The 17,657-nt window shown below is 35.2% G+C and overlaps 1 protein-coding gene across 2 annotated transcripts in view; it reads left to right on the forward strand.

The window, feature by feature from the left end:
* The window catches only part of CSN3 (casein kappa), a 17,685-nt gene extending 9,627 nt beyond the window's left edge, over positions 1-8,058 (forward strand). Inside the window, exons 2-5 of one of the 2 annotated variants that reach the window (XM_073891174.1) lie at positions 502-563; positions 4,339-4,374; positions 5,559-6,051; positions 7,915-8,058. In XM_073891174.1, coding sequence (XP_073747275.1) covers positions 507-563; positions 4,339-4,374; positions 5,559-6,020 — 555 coding nt within the window. In that variant the 5' untranslated portion in view covers positions 502-506 and the 3' untranslated portion in view covers positions 6,021-6,051; positions 7,915-8,058. The remainder of the gene's footprint in view (positions 1-501; positions 564-4,338; positions 4,375-5,558; positions 6,052-7,914) is intronic. The other variant, XM_025886930.2, reaches the window with a different exon arrangement.
* Positions 8,059-17,657: the final 9,599 nt, after the last annotated feature.

Consider the following 17,657-nt stretch of genomic DNA (forward strand, 5'->3'; position numbering starts at 1 on the left):
CTCCTCTCCTCTCCTCTCCTCTCTCTCCTCTCCCTCCTCTCCTCTCTCACCTCTCCCTCCTCTCCTCTCTCTCCTCACTTTGCTCACCTCTCTCTCCTCTCTCCTCTCCTCTGTTTGGGAAGTTTTTGTCCCTATTTATCTCTCCATGGACAAATCCCATCTATACACCATCTCCTTCACAAAGAATTTGATGATTCTGTTAACTGAAACCTTCTATCTGCAAAAAACCACTTGTGCCATTTTCCACTTTCCTCTTACACTGATTTGTGTATGTTGTAACTCTCTTCCTAAAACTGATGCTAGTGTTGGTAAAGCTTGTATCCCTGAAAATCTCAAATTTGGTTTTTCTAAACCTTAAGATGAAATAGATTTTCCACATTGGCTAAATCTACCCATAAATCTAGCTCTTTTTTCCCTTAAAGCAAAAACAAACAAACAAACAGAAATTGTCCCAAATCACTTCTAAATTATAAAAGAGCCTTTTAATTTTTTTTTTTTTAGGTGCAATGATGAAGAGTTTTTTCCTAGTTGTGAATATCGTTGCATTAGCCTTGCCATTTTTGGTGAGTTAATTTCATCTAATCAATTTGTAGTAAGATTTTAAGAAAATTTTATTTAAAAGTTCTAATTATGCAAATTTCTAAGTGCAGTTACACTTCATAGGACAAAATAACTGCATACTAGCTATAATTTTTAAAGCAACTTATTTTTTATTTATTTTACATTACAAAATTAAAGTCATGTTCTTCTGTATATGCTTTTAGCTCTCAGGAATTAAGAAATCACACTTTATTATTTATGAAAAACCCTTAAAATTCTCATACTATACAGAAAATACATTCTGGGGGAAAAAACAATAGTAGAAATATTTTTGGATTATAAAATGCTCTAAAAATAATTCCTAAAGAATAAATACATAAATCATAGTTCAGGATCAGAAATCCCTTTAATTAAATTCCTATCTTACACAGATCCATTTTCTTTAGGGACTAAATCCTTAAAACTTTAGGAGTTTGGTTAAAGATTTTCTACCAGTATCAAAAACCTTGACACATCTACATTTAATATTCAAACATCATTGTGTCTTTTGTTATACTCTTCCCATTAATGTCAACTGACTCCTCCCCAGGAATAGTATTCAATTCTATGGTTTGCAGGAATTTTCTTGAATTGCATGCTGTATGTTAAAGCTATAGGACCAAGGAAAAAGGTTTGGCTTTTTTCTTTTGATTTTTTTTTTACTTGCTTTCATTGTTGTTTTGGCTTTTGCTCTGTTTCATTTTCATGTTCATTCAGGGATCCCTTGCCAATAGCAAGAGCAAGAAGACAAACAGAAGATGTTATATGATCATCTCTTAAGTTATAAATTTTAGAAGACACTAGTCCTTGTTTCATAATTCATTTGTTACTAAACTTGCTTTTAAGTTTATATCTATTAAATAATTCTATTAGGTAAATTCTTAGAGTCAAACTCTTTAAAAATTTGCATTATTATGACTTTACATTTATTTTCTTTCATTTATTCTTTGAAATTCCATTTTATTGTGGCCACCAGAACATTCCAAACTTGGATTGTCTCTTTGAGGAGCAGGGATTAAAATTTAAATAAGAAAATTCTTATTTTAGGTTCCTGGACAGAATTCCAATATGTGTTGGGCGGCGGGGGTGGGGGGGGTTCCTCACACACCACCAGGTAATTTTTGGATACCACCAGAGTGTTGAAAAATTCAACTCAATTCTGACATTATCTTGCCAGAGATAGGGTCAAATTCCACAGGTTAAGGGTTCAGACCTACAATACCTCCCACTTCAGACACTAGTTGCAAGCCCAGGCTGTTACCTGTAGTTCTGAAGACTGGCTATAGATGGGAAGTTCCCACAACCTCTTCCTTGGGTTTGGTTAATTAGCTAGAGTAGCTTACAGAACTCAGGAAATGTTTTACTTACTAGATTACCAGTTTATCATAAATTGATATAACTCAGAAACAGTCAGATGGAAGAGATGCATAGGGTAAGGTATGTGGGAAGAGGGGCATAGCTCCCATGCCCTCTCCAGGAATGTCTCTCTCCCCAAATGTCCATGTGTTCACCAAACCGGAAGTTCTCCCAGCTCATCTTTTTGGGCTTTTATGGAGGCTTCATTACATAGGGATGAATTACCGACCACTGGTAACCAATTCAACCTTCAGTCCCTTTCCTGTCCCTGGAGGATCAGGGGGTAGGACTGAAAGTCCCAACCTTCAAATCAAGTGGTTGGTTTCTCTGGCAACCAGCCCCCATCCTTAGGTGGGGTCCAAATAACATAATAAAAGATAATTTTAACATTTAACCTAGGAAATTATAAGGGTTTTAGGAGAACTGTGCCAGAAACTAGAATGAAGACCAAATATGTATTTCTTATTATAAATCGCAATATCACATGATCCACAACTGCCTGCTCTATGGCAACCTCTTCCTGAGCAACTTAAGCAACTAGATCCCAAACACTCCTTCCCATTTTCACAAAGGCTTCAAGTTCCAGGGACATGAACAAATAATTCAAAAGAAGAATAAAAGTTTATAGATTTACCATTCAATCTTATGTCAAAATTATACATATATTGTGATTGTATTTTTTAGGTGTTAATTTATCCCTTCTCTCTAAATAGAGTCAGGATAATATTTACTACTAACAATTATGTGATGAATTGCACACTCTTATAGCCTATTGGTGGCATTATAAGTTGGCACAACTTTTCTGTACAGCAATCCAATAATTCCTATCAAATAATTTTTGTCCCCCCAAAAGTTACATTTTTTAAAAACTATCTTAAGGAATCTATGAAAACTACTAAAAAGGACACTGGTATACAGTTGTTATTCATCTATCTATTTATAATAAAACAGCTTTTTTGAAAGAAGCTTAATGGTTAGCAATAAAGAATAAACAGTTCATGACATAATCATTAAGCATTCATTTTTCAATTATAAATATCCATGTATAAAAACTATGAGATAAATTGAAAATTAATATGAGATCATGCTTCTTGAAAAAAAGCAAGATATAAGAAATGCACTAAAATGAACATATACCAGAAACATATGTACAAATTGATATTATATGAAGATGTCTAGAAGAATTTTTGAGTGTAGGCAAACTTTCTATAATATTTCTATGACTTTTTAAATTTTAAATTAGTAATATAATGCATTTAGAGCAAAGAATTCTCTTAACATATCCTGAATTTTATTATTTTATCAAATTTCTGATTTTCTCCACCTACATCTTCCAAAAGGTTTCTAGAGTCTTTTTATACCCAAAGGGTATGTGTGAAAAGTCCTGAACTAGATCTATCACTTAAAAAATATCACTTGTTATTGATGTAGTAAAGACATTAGGGTTCGAACCCTACGGCCAAGAGAGAATTCTTGAGATGTCTTTAGTGCAAAAAGATGGTTTTATTAAAGCACAGGGGCAGGACCCGTGGGCAGAAAGAACTGCACTGGGGTCATGAGGAGTGGCCCATTATATACTTCCAAGTTGAGAGGGGGTTAGAGATAGTGTAAGTTTATAAGGAATTTTGGAAGCAAGGTTTCCAGGATCTTGAGGGGGCCAGCTATTGTTGGGAAAAGGTCATTACTGTCTAATAAAACCTTAGTCATGAGACCCTTCAGATGTATATCGGTGGGTCATATGCTTGGGGGATGATTGCCAACATGTATCTTGGGGGGTAAAGATAAAGGCAGTTTCCAAAGGAATTTTTATATGTTAAAGTAGACATATAGGATCCTGAGGGTCAGGCTAAGATTGCCTTTTGCCCTTAGCAAAGTGTCAACACTGAGGCAGTTGAGTCCCTAGAGGAATGTCACTCTGCTTGTTTCAAGGACTTGTCAATGGGCTGTAAGTAGTAAGGAAATTTAATAATTTTTCTTTTCCTTTTGTTTTCCACATCATTATGACCTCATCTCAATGTACATTCAAAAAACAAACAAAAAACCCGATGTACATTCAATACAAACTGAATATAGGTTATTCATATTTTTCATTGAAGCAAATATCATGTATACTTGTTGGCATAGGAGTCAGATGATCATATTATTTTCAACCTTAAATTCTTCTCCCCAGTGGTGATTTTAAAGATTTTAAATAGTTTACTGCTGTCACTTCTTGAGTGGTTCACAGGCCTTATAGATTAAATAACCATGGAGAATGCTTTACAATATTTTACAATATTAAAATAAAAACAAAGAAACCATGTTTTGTCTTTAGTACAAAATATTTTTAAAACCACAAAAAAAATCTGGACTCTACCCAATGCTTTTTTTTTTTAACTTATTTCTTATTTCTGTGAACCTCAGCAGGGTGCAGAGGTGCAAAACCAGGAACAGCCACCTGTAAGTTTATTTTCATTATTTCTAGTAGAGACATGAACTTTAAAGTATAATATTATGCAAAGTTCAATGATATTTAAATGCCTTGTCTAAAAATTAATAAATAAACCCCATAAAATAATCTAATAATCTTTGAAAAAAAAACCACTTTAGCAGCCAATCATACGAATCAACCTCAATATTCATCTGAAAATCTTGGATTCTTTTTATAACCCAAGTCATGTGTTTTGGGTTTTCAGGTATATTTTGCAGCATGAGAAAACTGTCTCAGAGTTTAATATTGAGAATAAAGGAAAACAAATGTAAGGTCTAGTATCTCTCCTGACTGAAGACTTGGGGAAAGTTTGCTCTCTGACCCACCTTTGAATACTTCTCATACATTTGCATTTACTTCCTCTTTTTGTTCCCCAAATATGTTTGAATGAACACATTTAAATACGTCTCCTTTCATAAGAAATACTTGCTTTGCAGTGTAATTTTGTTGCTTTGTTCTACTCATATGGAAAGATCTAATGACATATTTTTATAAATGCACATAAGCAACAGAGACAAGTAAAAATGGGAAATTACCTAACTGATCTTTAATGAATAAAATGAAGCTGAAAAGAATCCAAAGTATAAATCCAGGAATCCTCCCACATCACATTATTTTACTATTCTACTATAATTAATTTAGAAAAAAAAATGTGCCCTCAGCCTAGTGTCTAGATAAATAAAATTTGTAAACATTTACAAATATGTGGTAAGAATACATATATACATATACACAAATATATGAAAATATTTATATACCCACATATATTCCTGTGTGTGTGCTAAGTTTGTACACAGTATGTCAAAGCTCTCTATGAGATTTTTCTAGCTATTGTACTTATTATAATGTCCCACATTTACTGAGTGCTTTTCATCTATGCCAAGACCTAGGCAACGTGGTTTTACATTATGTATTACTTCATCTAATTTGTTTGAAACTAATATTATTTTTAATATTTGTTGAAAATCAAAAAGTAGAAGGGAAGTGTACAAATCTGTATCATAAAATAATATGGTTGCTGAGTTCACTATTTCCAATATTGTAGTTATTCAATGTCAAACACTAAAATATATACTTTAAAAAGTTCTGATTTAAGATATCTCTACATTCTAGCCTACAATAATACCATGTCCATAACGTATTCCTTTTACAGTGCCGTGAAAATGATGAAAGACCATTCAATCAGAAAACTGCCAAGTATATCCCATTTCATTATGTGCTGAATAACTATCCTCGCTATGAACACACTTACTACCCACATAGACCAGCTGTACCAATTAATCATCAATATGTGCCTTATCCATATTATGCAAAACTAGTTGTATTTAGGCCACATGCCCAAATTCCTCAATGGCAAGTCCTGCCAAATGCCTACCCACCCACCGTGGTACATCGCCCACACCTTCATCCATCATTTATTGCCATCCCTGCAAAGAAAATTCAGGATAAGACAGGCATCCCTACCATCAATACCATTGCTACTGCTGAGCCTACACTTATTCCTACCACTGAACCAAGAGTGGACACTGTAGTCACTTCAGAGGCTTTCTCAGAATACACCATCACAAGCACACCTGAGACTACCACAGTTCCCGTTACTTCACCTATAGTCTAAAAACTCTGAGGAAACATCAAAAACAACACAGGTAAGTGAGCAAAAGACAAAAATAAATAGTACAGACAAGATTCATGAATTTATCGGTACAATCATAATACTTAAACTAGTATAATAGATAAATTAAGCCTGTTATAAGAGCAGGCAAAATGGGTTCATTATAATTTTAATTTGATAGTGCCATAGCATTGATATACTAGATTCTGTTCCAATAAGAAATGAAATATCTTATTTTACAAAATGCAGAAAAATTGGAGATGTTATTATCAAACCTTATTTCAACAATCAGAACACTCCTCAAATCTACCAGTTTTATTTCATTCCTATTTATACACACAGAAAGTAGAGTGAAATACTGTTAAACTTGTGATTTTTCTTATCTCAAAAATAAATGTTCTGAGAACATTTATATAGAATATGAGTTTAAATATATTTTAAACATTTAACTGTGTTCTTGCACTCTAATTTTGCCCTGAATCGAGCAAAAGGAAATATATTTCCCAAGCATTTCTTTATTTCAGACATCAGTTCTGAAAGGATCCGTGAAGTTTAAGCACTCAAAATTTCTTGTATTCTAAGATGAACCCATGGAAGAATTGTAATTCTTAATTTTAAAAGCACATACATACTAAAAGAATACTTTCAGAATCTTTTTTAAAATACTTTCAGAACCTTAAATGTGATGCCAACACTTCCATTTATTATTTGGATCAATGAAAAATGGCAGAGTCTAAAATAACTTGAAACTTATGGAAAGAAATTAAAGGGAAAGATCAATAAAATAGAAAATTTTGAGTTTCTTTGCAATAAATATTTTCAGCACATCAACCTGTCTATATATTATATATCTGAAATACAACACAGTGACCTGTGATACAAGAGGAATAGCATTAGACCAGTGTTAGACCAGAGGGCTATTTCTTCCATCTTGTGACTTTAGACAAGTCATTACTCTTTCTGAACTTTCATTTTCTCATAATTTTGGTTTCTATAAAGTGACAATGCATATTGTGAAAAGATTGTAAAAACTGATCAGTCTGCCAACTGTATTAGAAAAATAAAATCAGTAAATGCTAAAATTTACTTTTAAAAAATACCCTGTCCTTACTAAATGATAAAAACTTTATATAGTTATCTCAGATTATTCCTATAGCAACCATATGGAACAGATTATATTACTATCTTCAATTCACAAAAGAAAAATAACAAGCCCATGAATCTTAAGTAAATTACCACAGCTCAGAAGTTCAAAACTGGGAACCAAACCAGTCTGGTTTGGTTGGTTGTCTGGTTTCAGATAGTAAAATGTAATTACTCTGCTATCTATTTCTATACGGACTGTCTAATATACAGAAAAACAGAAAATTCACTATGTTTTCCTTAGATCAATGTATCTATAAATTGTATTATTTAGTTGCTCTTTAATAGGACATATGGTAGGAAAAAGAAGATAAGATGCTGGGTAAACTTTGGACTTATTAAAATTTGGAAAACAAAATGAGAAAATTAATGGACACAACATGAAAACAAGTAGTACAGTTATATATTGTATTGATTCAAAATGTTACATGATTATGTTTTTAATGAAATAATAATTATCTCAATAGCTACAATTGTTCAAAATTCATGAACCTAGATTTCTAAGTTAAAACCAGTATATAATATTACTTATAAAGAAGCATGTTAAGGACATTATTTTGGTGTAAATATTAGATGAAGTCAATTATTTTCAGTTACTATAAGCCAATTTTAAATATTTAAATTTAAATATTTAATTTGATAAAATCCTTGGATACGGACATAAGAGACAAATCATTTAAGCTAAATAAAATTGTACATGAGAACTGTTAGCATACTATGAACTAAATTCCTAAACTGTCATCATTTTTTATAGGTCTTGATGAAGCTAAATGACTACTCTAAACTCTCCTTTGGTCACTCATCTACATTCATTCAAGAGAGAATGTGATTTTGATGGATTTGGCTCCTTTCTCTTCTCCCTTCACATTTTACGTCCATATCACATTTAATTTTTTGTTTCTTGCACAATAAAGCCATTTAAATGCAAGTGGATCTCTTAATTGAGGAGTCTGTAGATATACCTCAAGGATCTCTGAAACCTTGTCACTTCAAAGCAAATTTAGTGTGAGTTTCAGTAAACAAGTTTATCTGGGGGCAAAGTTCATAATGTTATCCAATTCTCAAAGTGGTCCTCGGTCTAACAGTGATTAAGTACGTCTTCTCCAGGATGACACTGAACATCTAAACTTACAACTAAGTCATTGGAACCAGAAAAGAACTAAGCTATGATGTTTCAATCCCAGGGACCACAAAGTGACTCTTGAGAGCCCTGGAAACTCTGGAGTTAACATAAAATTTAAGTGCTAATGTTAAATCATTCCTGGGAGGAAATTCTGGGCACAGGCAAGCTACAGATGACCACAACTACAAACACACATACATGGCAAAATTACAGAAGTTGATGGAGACTAGACCTGCATGACCAGATTCCTCCAGACTGGAAGCTATGGTCTCACATCTGTCCAAACATAAACATGAGCATGCGCATGTATGTACACACACACACACACACACACACACACACACACCAGGAAGTTTCTGGAATTAAGGTCTTCCAGTCTACAAACACTGGTGAATAAAGTCCAAAAATAGGGTTTTCCCTTAAACACATATTACAAGGTAAATAAATGGGTTGTTTATGTGCTTGCTCCATATTTAACACATCCTGCCAGAGAAAATACAAATCACTCAACCCCTACAAATTGCTTACCTGTCACCCATCTAATCTTTTGCTGAAATTCTCAACAGATGTGCTATTATTAGGAATGATCTGTAGCCTTTCACCAGCTCTCTCATTCAAATTTTAGAGTCTGGAAGAAAGGCATAGTCAGGAGCATGGTATGGCTGAGCCTTATTTGCCGTGACCATTAATAACTATTAATTTCTTAAAAAACAAAGTAAAAAGGGCATCTGGGTGGCTTAGTCATTAAGCGTCTGCTTTCAGTTCAGGTCATGATCCCAGAGTCCTGGGATTGAGCCCCACATTGTGCTCCCTGCTCAGCCGGAAGACTGCTTCTCCCCCTTCCACTCCCCCTGCTTGTGTTCCCTCTCTCACTGTGTTTCTCTTTGTCAAATAAATAAATAAAATCTTAAAAAAAAAAACAAAGTAAAAATGTGGAAGAGGTAGAATTTATTTTATTAATTTAACAAAAAACATTGATCACCAAATAGGTACAAAGTACTATAAGAATTATTGTGGGGCATTTAACAATAATGATATTTAATAATAATATGGAATCAACAGTTATACAATATATACTATAGGCCAGTCAATCTTCTATTTGTTTACACATATTTAGTCATTTCATATGTGCCCATGGACTACGTGTTGTTGTTGCTGCTGCTGCTGTTGTTATGCGAGAGAAATGAATAATTTTCCCCAAATGGGGCTGGGATTTGAATCCACATAGTTTTGCTTTTTCTTCTTTTTTTTAAAGAGAGAGAGAAAACAAGAGAAAGGGGAAGGGGGGATGGGGAAGGGGCAAAGGCAGAGGGAGAGAGAGAACCTTAAGCAGGCTCCACATCCAGTGCAGAGTCTGACACAGGGCTCAATCTCACGACCCTGAGATCATGACCTGAGTTGAAATTAAGAGCTGGATGATTAACCAACTGAGCCACCCAGGCGCCCCACAGATAGTTTTGCTTTAAAGTCCATGCTCTTAACCATGTGAACACTACTATAAAGCATTTCCAGTCTGGTAGATGAAATAAAATACGAAGCAAACTACTTTAAAATAAAAAAATCTTATATATAAAGCATTTTTGCATATATTAATCTTCACCAACAACCTCCTGAAATAATTTGTTACTGCTCTTCATTTTCTGTATGTGAAAACAACTTCAAAGCAGACATAAGATAATAAAAAATTTATGGGCTTTAGATTAGGATAAACCTCAAAGTTTTAGCTCAAAATTATCCTTACCATGTGATCTTGAGCAATAAATCGAATGGAAAGTAATATTTTTTATTTAATTGATATATGTGTCAGGCTCTGTAACAAGGCTTTTACAGGTATTACTTTATTCCACACGTAGTACTCTGTTAGGTACTATTATTATGCTCATATATAAATGAGGAAACTGAGGCTCAGAGAGATTAAGTAATTAAGTAATTAAGTACACAAGATCGTAAACCACTAAGCGGTAGAGCTTAGCTTTGAACTCTAGCAATTCAATCCACCAGCCTTCATTATCTTACTACTAGGACATACAACCTTTAATCAGAGATATTCATTAAGGTACCCTGTATCAACTGGGCATTTAGTCAATGTTCATTCCTTTATCCCTAAATTCACTAAGTAACATTTCCAAGGACATCCACTGCCCACAAGATAAAGTCAACTTTCATGATTTTGCTATTACCTTTCCACATCATCTCTCTCCTTTACATCCGCACACCATACACTCCAGGAACTCAAAACCTCCTGCGGCTGCTTTAGCAGTAACAGCACCAGTGCTTCTCTGAAACTGTTCAAGTTCTTCTGATAATTCATATCACATAATCAAAATCTGACTCCTTGACTTAGATATCACATTCCAATTTTTAAAAGATTTATTTATTTATTTTAGGGAGAGTGGGGGGTGGGAGGGACAGAGAGAGAGAGAATCTCAAGTAGACTTCCCATTGAGTGCAGAGCCCACACGTGGTTCAGTCTCACGACACCAAGACCATGTCCTGAGCCAAAATCAAGAGTTGGGACACTTAACCAACTGAGCCAGCCAGGTGCCCATTGGATATCACATTCTTAAGAAAACCTTTCCTGAACTTCCAAGATCAAATGATCCACTAATGTACTACCATACCATCCAGCCCCTGCCATTTCTTTCCCCCTTAGGACTCATCGAACTCTGTTTCACCTGCCTGTCTACTTTTCCTGCTGGCCTATGAGCCCTCTGAACATAGGAACTATATTCTGCCCACCACTGTCTCCAAGGTAAGGCCTGATACAGTGCAGGAACTAAATAAGTATTTGTTAAACAAATGAGTAAATAAAGGAATAAGTGGATTGTTAATGACTGAAGTTGAAATACCCATTTAAGAGGATTAAATAACCTAGACTTTCCTTGCTAAAATCTAAAAAAAAAATAAATGTTGACCTTAGCAGTTTATTAGTGATCACGAATCAGACCACAAAAGCCAGTGATATATTGTTAAACCAAGTTTAAACTCAAAAGAGAATTACTATAAATCATTATTACCAATCATGGCAATATAAGAGTATAAAGAGAAAATGTTTTTATAACTTACTCTCAATTTTCAAGGAAAGAAAGCTGAATGTCAACAGAATGATAACTAAATTGCTATTTCAACATTATGTATTATCTTAACTTTAGCAGACTATTTAAAAGAAGTAGATGATGGTATGCTCTCTTCCTAATATGATACACTTGAGTAGTGGCCAGATGCCCATATTATTGAAATCATGACTATAAAGTCAGGCTGATGAACAAAAACAGACTTAAAAGATCAAATGTATTCTTTTATGTGCACATTTTATTGGAATATATTGAAAAATCCCAGAAACTCTTTAAGGCAAGATTAAACTCTTATACATTCCTTTAAAATTACTGTTTGACATTAGCATAGTTATTTTCCAAATTTAAAAATCATTCTCTTGAATTATTCATTACAAAATACCCACAACCATTATTGGGATGTTAAGACAGAACTTTAATGAATAAAACCTTTAAATATTTCATGCCATAGAAATGATAAATTTTAAACTAATGATGTCAAGTGATAGTAAAAATAATAAAAACTTTATAAGGAATAAAATTATTTTTTCTAAAATTTATCAGTGAAACATATTTCCACAAAAAGAATCCATGAAAGCAATGGATGTTGTCAACAGATTTGGCTTTCTGTTAATTAGTGTTAACCCTTGCCAATAGTAATGATATTAAAGTTTTCTCAGTCTCTCCCCAATAGGAAATAAGTACGAGGGACATCCAGGGATGAAAGGTTTATTTATTCAAAGAGTGCTTACCAGTTTTCATTTGGAGAAAACGTCTACTGGAGAAGAGTCAGCTTGGTTAAGAGAAGATAAAATCTGACCAGAACACAGAGGAGAAAACTTTTCTAAGGTATCTAACACAAATAAGAGTTTGGGACATTGATTTTTCATTAGACTCTGGGCTTTCCAAAGTTTGGACACAAATGTAATAGTTAAATTAATCATTGAAATGTTCTGCTGACTTAGACAAACTGAACTTGTTTCTAACATTATTATACTTAGTAATTTGCATTTAAATTTTCTCCATGTCTTTTCATGGAAACTGTTCACATACTATCAAAAGACAGAGTTTCACTTTCTGGGCAGTTTAATCAAAGCTTATTCCTATGAATTACTCAAGTTCTATGGCTGAATAGCAACATTTGATAAAATGCAATTTAAGTAAAAATCACAAAGCAAGTTTGTCTTTGTTAAGTAAAAACTGCTATAGTAGGAATGCTTCATTCTGCCTAAGACACTCTGCTGAAAAAGTGGGTGCCAACTTCAGTGCTTACTTCAACACTTCCAGCTCTCTATGGAAGTATTGGCTTAAACATCCTAAAAGTATGAATTACAATTTTTTTCACTAAAACTTTTTAAAAATAATTTTTACTTAAATAATGGACTTTTTCTCATATTTAAAGAAGCATTATGCTGTTAACTCCAATTACTCTAATTACTCTCATATTATTAGAACTTTATAAAGGATGCAAAAAGGTCTTGGGTAACCAGTAAATTATTTAGTGATAGCATTGCTCCTTGAGAAGTCTTAATATCATGATTTACTAAAATAATTTAGACTATTTACACAATTAAGTATGGACTGTCTTTATTCTTAATTTCCTTCCTTTCTTCCTTTCCTTTCCTTTTTCCTTTCCTTTCCTTTTCTTTCCTTTCTTTTCCTTTCCTTTTTTGTTAGTCTATGAAGAAAAGATGAAGATCCTCATCTTATCTATGATCATCTTGAACCTTACTACATTCTTCTTGGTAAGTTTTCAATGACCTTTAACAAGTAATTTTTTTTCTCATTTAGAAAAAGATAAAGAGGTTCGTATCAATCATATGCCAAAAAGAAATCTTAGAGTAAAATATCATTGTGTTTGTAACCAGGATAAAGCATGTTTTGTTGCTTTAAAAAATTTACCATGAACTCTGATTATTATATCCCTCTTTATATATTCATGTAGTGGGATTATAAAGTGTCCACACAAAAATGTGCAGATGGATGTTTATAGCAGTTCTATTCATAATTGCCAGAACTTGGAAGCAACCAAGATGTCCTTCAGTGATGAGTGAATAAACTGTGGTACATCTAAATAATGGAATATTATTTGGTACTAAAAAAAAAAAAAGAGCTATCAAACCATGAAAAGACATGGAAAAAATTTAAATGCAAATTACTAAGTGAAGGAAGCCAATCTTTCTTCATACTGTATAGTTCCAACCATAATACATTCTGAAAAAAGCAAAACTGAAATCAGTGGTTACCAGGAGTTAGGAAGAATGAATAGGTAAAGTACAAAGAATTTTTAGGGTAGTGAACCATTCTATAAGATACTACAGTGGTGGATACATGCCCTTACATGTATTGTCAAAACTCACAGAATGTACAACATTAAGAGTGAAATCTATGCAAACTATGGACTTTGAATAATGATGTGCATATATAAGTTCACTGACTGTAACAAAGATACCACCCTGGTGTGGCATACTGAAAGTAGGGGAGACTGCATATGTTGAGGCAGAGAGTATATAGAAACTCTCAATAACTTCTACTCAATTTTCCTATAAGCCTAAAACTGCTCCAAAAAGTAGACTTAAAAAAAAATAAAAATAAAACCTGAAAAAAATTAAAAATGGTCACTTCTTATTTTTACTAGTGAATATTTTTAAATTCAACCAATGTGACTTGATTGTGACCAGTGCCACACATTTTTTAAAATTTGTATAGTTTTTTATTTGCAGACAAGTGAGAGTCTTAAAACTTATGACCAGTCAAGACAAAAGCTATTGAGGCTCAAATCACCTTCCAAAACCAGAAAACCCAAGTTCTCACATGTCCAGGCTGCACTAAGACAGGCCCAAGCCCAGATATCAAAGCAGTCATCAAGCCGGGCTTCACTTACCGAGACTCAACCAAAATCACCTTCATCAGTTTTACCAAACCAATTCCTGGCACCTAAATTTGAAAAATCTTCAACTTCCAAGTCTACATCCAAGAGCTCATTATCTTCCCAAGATGCAGCAAAAAGGTCTACCCTTACCAAAAAGCAATTCTTAGCTAATAAGATTGCACAAAAACAGCCACAATCAAAATCAACTTCAAAAAAACAGAACTTAATCCACAAGTCTGCACACAAACTGATTTCAGCTGACAAGTCTGAGTCCAAACAACCATCTACCACCAAAACTGCTATAAAAAGGAAGAAAACTACTAAGCCTAAGCAGAAAAAGTCAAAAATACCAAGTCTCTACTCAAGCAGACACCATTTTCCCGTCAGACAGGAAAAAGGTCTTCAGGTGCCAATACCACATGAAAATCAGCTGTAAAGACAGAAAAACAAAAGGGTCCAGCTGCTACACTTGCACTTAAACAGACATCATTTTCCCAAGGTGCACTGAGGAGCCATCTGGTTCCTAAGTCTAAATGGCCAACGTTCTGAAGTTTCTAAGAGTGAAACAAAGAGAGCTTCTTCCAGGAGGTCTCCACCAAACAATTTACCATGCTCCAGGTCTGTTTCAAAAAGAATTGCTAAGTTCACAGCCAAGTCTCAAGGATGTAGTTCTGCTGAAAGCCAGCGCCTAGCTTCCAAACACAAACCAAGGAAGATGAGACCTTTGCATTCTGTTAACCAGTCTCCAGTGGATCCAGCATTCCTACGTACTCCCAGGCACCCTGTGCACAAACCTCATCCACCACTATCTTGTCTAATAAAATCTCCTCCATCTCAACTTCAAACTCTATATCTAAACCTCATAAGCCTTTTCAAAATCAACCAAAAAAGCAGCCATCAGAGAATTCTGTAGAGGCAGCTCCTGCATCACACACAGCACCAACTACTATCTTTGCAGATATCACCACAATAACCACTGGAGATCCTAATGATATTACTACTAACATAGCTCAAATTACACCTAATGCAAAAGCCCGTACTACCACCCTCTCACCTGCTGCTACCACCTCTGCATCTCAAATCACCACCCAGTTGGCTGATACCACCACCACGAGACAAGAAACCACTATCCTTGAAGGTGACACAGCTATTTATGGAACTGGCACTATTGCTACGGCAACCACTTCTGCAGTTGACACCACCACCACCAGTAGTAGTACCACTACCGAAGAGACTGCTGTGACTGCTCCCGTGACCAGCCCCACAGCCACTACAGTGAGCACCAACAGTGCCAGTGGCACTGGAACTGACACTGCGGCCACCGCAGAGGTTCCGAAAACCACCACAGCTGCTCCAGGAGCGAACACATCCACCCTTGGCACCACTCTGCTTGTGATCAACATCACTTCTGCTCCCCCTAATGCCACCACTGCTACCAGGACAACTGCTGACACTGTGCCTGAAGATGTCACCCACCCTGAAGAGTATCCCCATGGCACTGAAGATTATGATTCAGCCTCAGATTAGGAATATGACCCAGGGCTTGCTGAAGATCCCACTGCCATTCCAGAATCGAATGCCACAGGCCCCATTACTCCTTCAACTCCAGCGGCCACTTCTCCTAAATGAAAGACTTCAGAACTTACAACTGATAACACTACCAAGAACTCACAGGGGACAGCTACTGCACATAGCCCCTGAAGACTGACTTAATAGCCCAACTGATAATCAAAGCATTAAGAAGGGCACGTGATGTGATGAGCCCTGGGTGTTACATGCAACTAATGAATCTTTGAACACTACATCAAAAACTAATGATGTAATGTATGGTGATTAACATAACAATAAAAAATTTTAAAAAAAACTAATGATGTACTATATGTTGGCTAATTGAATTTAAATTAAAAAAAAGGTATGAGGGGCGCCTGGGTGGCTCAGTTGTTAAGCCTCTGCCTTCGGCTCAGGTCATGATCCCAGAGTCTTGGGATCAAGCCCCGCATTGGGCTCCCTGCTCAGCGGGAAGCCTGCTTCTCCCTCCCCCACTCCCCCTGTTTGTGTTCCCACTCTCCCTGTGTCTCTCTCTGTCAAATAAATAAATAAAATCTTAAAAAAAAAAGGTACGAAATACTGAAGACCTGGGCAGTGAAAATACCACAATTCTTTAAGCATACTGTATTGTACATTTTAGCCTTTCTTCATCTATCGCCCAATATCATTTCACATATTTGAAATACCCTAAGAATTGTGATTGCATTTTTTAAAAAATATTTTTTAAAGTAATCTCTACACCCATCGTGGGGCTCCAACTCACAACCCCTAGATCAAGAGTCACATGCTCTACCCACTGAACCAGCCAGGAGCCCTGAGAACTGTCATCACAAGAATCCCTAAATCCTCTTAATTCCTCTCTTAAGCAATGAAATCTCCCCTTCACTGACCTTCACTATATTATCCCCCTAAAATTTGTCTCTTACAGTTCAAAATAATAATTTATTAACTTGGTAAATTTCACTTTTATGAAAGGAAATGAACACTACAGGTGTTACCTATGGAATAATAAGAATCCCTTATGTAGGATATGAGATTTCTAGGATACTAGAGAACTGGAAGCAGAGATATTATTCAAAGAACCTGGTAAATAAACATACTTTTTTCCCCCAAATGAAAAGTTGGCCCTGCTAAATACCAAGAGGATTCCAGAGGTCTGTAAATATATCGTCATACAGAAAAGACTATTTAAATTATTCCTGAGCTATGAAGCACTGAAAGACCAAAAAAGAGCTTAGATTCGGTAAGATGCTGTCTTGCATGGACAATGTCACTGACGTCTTTGAGACCAGCTCTTCCCCCCCACCACCACTGTAACTATAGACTCATAGATTGGGACCCAAGGAGAACTAAACTGATAAATCCTGCCACTGTCCTTTCTCTCCATGACCGTCACACTTCATTAAAACTTCTATATCCTCTGAGAAATAAGTAGGGGCTTGAACTTCTTTTATAGGGCCTGCATGTGTGTGTGAGAGACAAGGAGAGAAAGAGAGAAGGAAATGGGGGGGAAGGAGTTGCCTGTCAATCTATAGCTCACCCGAAAGGCTGTACTCACATTTATTATTTCCATTTCCTACCACAAATTCCTTCTTCCTTTCTACAGTGCGGAGTCAAATGGCATATATGTAACAGTAATTTAGAATTGAAAAAAAAATGAAGGTTATTTTTCTCCTCATTCTGAATATATTTTAGGTTTATCAATTTTTTTTAAGTTTTATTCATTTATTCATGAGAGTCAGAGAGAGAGAGAGAGAGGCAGAGGCAGAGGGAGAAGCAGGCTCCCCGCCTAACAGGGAGCCCGATGTGGGACTTGATCCCAGGATCCTGGGATCATGACCTGAGCCGAAGCAGATGCTTAACCATCTGAGCCACCCAGGCACCCCCGTAGGTTTATCAAT

This window comes from Callorhinus ursinus, unplaced genomic scaffold (assembly GCF_003265705.2).
Source record: "Callorhinus ursinus isolate GAN/ISIS: 27379988/994484 unplaced genomic scaffold, GSC_fseal_2.0 scaffold4, whole genome shotgun sequence".
NCBI lineage: Eukaryota > Metazoa > Chordata > Mammalia > Carnivora > Otariidae > Callorhinus > Callorhinus ursinus.